At 32.8% G+C, this 6,144-nt stretch overlaps 1 protein-coding gene across 1 annotated transcript; it reads left to right on the forward strand.

Moving 5' to 3' along the window:
• Positions 1–614: 614 nt before the first annotated feature.
• LOC128242262 (uncharacterized) lies at positions 615–5,199 on the forward strand. Its single transcript, XM_052959354.1, has 2 exons — positions 615–854; positions 2,657–5,199. Exons 1-2 carry the CDS (start codon positions 660–662, stop codon positions 3,068–3,070), a joined length of 609 nt encoding a protein of 202 aa, XP_052815314.1. The 5' UTR covers positions 615–659; the 3' UTR covers positions 3,071–5,199.
• The last annotated feature ends 945 nt before the right edge of the window (positions 5,200–6,144 follow it).

Consider the following 6,144-nt stretch of genomic DNA (forward strand, 5'->3'; position numbering starts at 1 on the left):
GAGCACATGTTGAATTATGTATTAAATGAAATGTATTTACACTCTGTGCACTATTAAAACATGACGTATGTAAAATGAAAAATCGCAAAAAAGTTAAATGAAGCGTAAATATCATAAACGTCAGCATTATCTGTTTATCTAGAAAACAGGATTTCTAGGAAAACGTTCCTTTATGCATTACTCAATCAATAAACGTAATAACTAATTAGACCTAAATATTTACAAACGTCAGTATAAACGTAGCTGTTTATCTAGAAAACAGGATATCTAGGAATACATTTCTTTATGCATTACTCAATCAATAAACGTTATAACGTTTAATTAAACGTAAATATTTACAAACGTCAGCATTAACGTAGCTGTTTATCTAGCAAACAGGATTTATAGGAAAACGTTCTAGCAAACAGGATTTCTAGGAAAACATTTCTATATGCATTACTCAATCAATAAACGTAATAACGTTTAATTAAACGTAAATATTTACAAACGTCAGTTTTAACGTATCTGTTTATCTAGCAAACAGGATTTCTTTGAAAATATTTTGTAGCAAAATAGGTGTATATATATTGAGTGGTTTTATGCATTTAAGCCAATACATCGTTGTGTCTCTTTTTCGTCCTTAAAATTCATTACGAATTTAGAACTGCAGGATTGCGAAGATGCGTTACTTAAAATTAATTTTATGTGCGACATGCGTGCATGTTATTTTGTGTGTGCCAACACCGAACCAAGTTTTGTCATCAAAGATTGACACCGTCAATTTAGAATTGGCTCTACTAAGAAACGAACAAGTTCAAACTAAGCAAGAGCTTATTGAGGCGAAAACGGAGATTAGAAGAATTCAAGAAAATCAGGTACATATGAATTTTGTGTTTAAGGTGAAAATTTTCGTTTTAATTCATATTAAATAATGTTCTTGTATATCTATATACTAACTAGTGATATCCTGCTAATGATTTGTATTATCTGTGTATCCTTCTTTATTCATATTTTGACAAATTAGGCATCATTAACATTACAATAAAACAAATTTCGAAAGACATTTAATTTGAGAAGAAACACTCGACTGTCATATAAAATTATAAAATCACATCCGATGGATTAATCAACTGATGTTTGCTTGCACCCACGTACTAGACAACAGTGTGCTGTTGGAATTGACGTTGCAAAATACTTTCGACATACAATCCTTATACTTTTTTGCATCAATGCGCCCCCCTTTAAACAATGTTTCCAATTTCCGAAACCCTTTCTTTTTTGACCCATTTGTTTTGAAATTCTAACGGAACGCATTTTTGTATTTCCTTTAGATATATCGTTTCTGGAATTTTTCGCACGGGAAATATGCGTTAACACAATGTTTTATAGAGTTCAATTACTTTAGTTTGTTGACAGACAAAATGACAACGGTAAAAATTGTGATATTCATACACAGCCTTACCTAAAAATACAATCCCATCATAACGACTTTATTTCCTTTGCGTTGAAATAAAAACAAACCGTTCTGGACTGACCTTGACATACTTCATCAATCATTGTTACCAAATATTAATCCCATTTCATAAATCGAGTTTTTCGTTTCAATGATTATATGCAAACTAAAGGCAAATTTATTCACTTCGCCAGAAAACTAACATTCAGAACGTCATATCGACCATTTCAATGACATTTCCTTGATTAGCGGCAAATTTCCTTTCAATTGATATATTGAGGTACCAGACATAAATTTAACTTTCAATCAAATGAATAAGATTATTTCAAGCAAATCCGTGTAAAGCGAATACCTTAATTAATTAACATGCTTTCACAGAGGTTTATATGTAGTGATTCAAGGAAGACCGATTTATTATAAGTGAACAATCATTGTGTAAAATGAAACACATTTAGACAAAATATGTATATTTAAATTATTATTTTGATTGATATTTCTTATCACCCATTATAGGTTCTAATTTGAGGAAATTATCACTTATACAGATTAAGCCATTGATCATACAAAGGAACAAAAATGATGTTTATCCAACAAAGACATGGTGTGTGAGTGTGAGGATAAAATAAGCGTAAATTAAAACTTTTGCACGTTAACATTTTTCTCTTCTGGTATACTTTACAGCACTGATATATCCAATTACATGTGCACACGCACGCACGCGCACGCACGCACACGCACACGCACGCACACACACACACACACACACACACACACACACACACAATAGCAAGACTTAAAGATAATTACTGATATTTTCCCTATCTGAAAGAGTTTGTTTCAATAAGCGTGATTTCTATAATCAATCAATAGCATTCTTGAACAATATATTGGGAATATGCATATAATGCACAAACAAGACAACATGTAATGTACGTTCAGTGACATCAAACAAGAAATATCATCAATTTAACAGCAAGAACTCATCGTTTTCAAGAGGTATCAATCTGTAAAGCTATACACTACCCATCACTTCTCAACATATACACATATATTATCTTACTTTTTTAAGTGCATTTGTTTGTTGCTTGAATATATTTTTTTTCTAGCATATACGTATTCGGATGTTAATAGTGTTTGATAAGTTTCTTTCTTTCTGCGTCTGAAAAGTTACAGTCAAATAAATAATTAATTTAATCATTTAATGTATTAAAACAATATTTACAGACAGACAGATACGTGATTCTACTGAGAGAGGATGTGACCCTTCTGAAATCAAAGTTGGTCAACGTCAACGCCGCACTAGAACAACGAATGGCGAGTTTGAAAGAAACTGTCTCAGGAATCAACACATCACTTGAGGAAAAATGCCAGTCTGGGGAGTTTGGACCTCACCATAACCCACGTCCGTCTTACCCTGTGACCTTGACCATCAACTTTCAGCCGGCCTTCAAGAGCAAGCCGGCTATCGTTTATGGACTGAAGGTCTTGGACTCTGCCCATAATACAAATGTCCGTGTTAGCGGGTCAATTACGGAGATGACCAATGCATATTTTAAGTTTAAGATCTCGGAATGGGCCGATACTGTTATGTATGGCGCCAAATTTTCGTGGATGGCATGTCCGAAAACAAACACCTAACTTGATGATTGTGATGTACACTCATCCATTTATTATGCCTTTTAACAACGTTTGTAATACATGTACTCTAAATCTGACATAAAATGTAGAGTTATATCCGTTTGCGACGAGAAAATAATATTAATAGACGAAAGTTGTAACTCGCATTCGGTGCTCCCACCAGACACATTCATTTTATTGAATAACGTAAACATGGTTGTCTTATTTTGAACTTGATTCAAAAAATACTTTGATATATGTTTGATCTCACGTCAACAGGAACCATTATTACTTTAGATCATCTAGTAGAATGCTATAGCCAGCTACCCCCTACCCTGCTTTAAAGGATTTCCTGATATCCAGTCTAAGGCTTGACTTGAACAGTACCTTGCTCGGTTAGCCACAGTACTGGTGTTTGTATGTGCCATCGGATCAGATTTGTTCCATCAGCACTAGAATCACATACAAGATTTTTGTTTTCAGTCTCATTAATCCCTCTCAGAATAACTGTGCACTGTTGTGTTATGGATGTAGTACCCGACTTCAGAACCAGTGTACACAGTGTTAACACGTTAAGTTTATATGCTATATATAAATCGGTCAGAGAATCCTCATGTAAACTGTAATTACTCATTTGGCAAAATCCCTGAAAGTCAAACGTGTATTTCTCATTTTGTTTCATGATAAAGAGTCATTTGAATAACGTAGATTATTTTCCATCTAAATCTCAAGAGGAAAATGTGATCTTTCCTCTTGAGTTCATCAATTAACAAAAATAGAAGTTTGGTTCTTAATGTGTTTGTACAGTAATTGACGTCATGCACATAACACAAATTATGACGCCATCGAACCGGATGTAAAATTACAGTTTAAAAGAAAGTACAACATATATTGTTAACAGAATACGAATCCTCTCAGTATGATGTTGGAATCCGGTCGTTGTGTGCTTGGAAATAATTAATGAGTTACATTTTAAGTGAGAATAATGATATATAAATTTATTCATGGATTGATGATTGTATTGTTTATTTGATTTCTTTTCACATGGTCTATTGGAGCCTTACTATCTAATCTAACTTTAAACTTGTGATTCTGAACACAGGTCTAAGCTAATCTTTTAGTACGTACTTTACTTATCAACGATATTTTAACGATTGGATAATATGTCTTGTTTCGAATTTTTCCGGATACTACACATCTGTCATGCATAAAGCGCAGCAAATGACATTGCTTGTGTTATAAGGCTCATAAACATCGCAGGAACAAACAACTGATAATATATCTTTTTCCTATGTTTTACCAAAGGAAAACAACATTTGATGAATTAATCTGGCACTCTTCATCATAAAAAACACAATTGTATTCAACTGGTCCAGGAACATGTTAGTAAGCTCGGTAAAAGTAGTGCAACAGAATATCGTTCAACGCAGTCATGCTTAATCTTAATACAAACATAAATGAACATAGCTTTTTGTAGCATATACTCCCGTCGGATTACTATCCTGCGAATTAATACTAGGCAACCCAAGAACCGGTCTAACACAATTGATTTCAGTGTTTAACATTTAGAATATCAATATATTTTGAAGGACAAGAATCCAACGTTATTACTAAGCGAGTATATGTAAGTGTACGTGTTGCAGAAAGGTGCACTATTCTATTCAGTGTATTCCTCTCTATTTGGAATACTTTTCTGACATTGAAACTAATTCTATAGTTTCTCGGTGTTTAAAGTCATAAGTATAGCCCAAGTTTACCGTAAAACTAGTAGAAAAGTATGACTGCGCAGAACGATATTCTGTTGCACTATTTTTACCGAGCTTACTAATATGTATGTATGTATATGTTTATTGCATGAAAACATTATACAACGTTTTTAGCAAAAACAAACAGTGAATGGAGAAAAGTACATGTACATGTACATTGAAAATTTTCAAGAATATAAACAAACAGGAAAGATGTGACATCCTGCGACAATTGAATAAATGTTAGTAACATTAACAGTAAACATTTGTAGGCATTATCATAAATATAAAAAGACGTTTAATTTAATAAAGAGTGTCTACGCTGAGTAGCAAAGAAAATAAATTTTGACAAATTGTATATTGTTGTTCTATGATTACTATTCATAATATTTTCAAATTTGTTAATATTAGGCCAGTGACAGTAGTATGCTTTAAAAAATTTAACTCTTAGGTCTCTATATTTTTTTGGCAGACAAGTAGAAAATGATATTCTGATTCTATCTGATTCATGTTGCATAGTGTACATACTCAGTCATTTAATGGCGTGTTGGTATACCTGCCAATCTCAATACCCAATCTGTGAGAGGAAATTCTAAATCTTGCTAAAGCATGTCGGAATTTGTATTCATGAATTACATCTAAATATTTTTCTCGTATAAAAGTGTGCTTAAAAATAGCATACGTTCTTAGTCTAGGCGAATTATTTATCTCAGAATACCAGCTTTGGCAATACGTATCCATTATTCTCCTCTTAATTACTTCTAGTGTGTAAATATCAATAGACTCATTTATCCAAATATCGGAGAAGCCGTACTCGTTCAAAATAGTTTTAACTTGAGAAGCCCAATTTTTATTTTTGTATGTCTTAGTGTCAAAATCGTCCCTTCGTAGAAGTTTATATGTGCGTTTAACGAGACTGTTGTCCTTAAGTGAAATAACCTTATTCCAATATTTAATTAAATTAACTTTTCTGTAAATAGAAAGAGGAACCATTCCTTATTCACCGTACAAAGCACTGAGATTCGTCGATTTTTTAGCTCCCAAAATATAACGCAAAAACCTCACATGAATCATTTCTATATCCGTTGCGGGATTCATTCCCCATATTTCCGAGCAAAAATTCAGAATAGAGCCTACTAAAACATCAAACAATTTTACTTTTTGATGAATAGGTAATTCAACGGTATTAAATATCTGGTATAGCTTAATAAGAGAAAACGATGCGTGCTCTGCAATCATTTTTTGAGACCTGTTGAAATTGCCGTTCTTAAAAAGGTTTATTCCCAAATATTTAAATGAATTAACGACTTCTATAGGTTCATTGTAGATATACAAGTTCACATGCGTGGC

Source organism: Mya arenaria, chromosome 8 (genome assembly GCF_026914265.1).
Source record: "Mya arenaria isolate MELC-2E11 chromosome 8, ASM2691426v1".
Classification (NCBI taxonomy): domain Eukaryota; kingdom Metazoa; phylum Mollusca; class Bivalvia; order Myida; family Myidae; genus Mya; species Mya arenaria.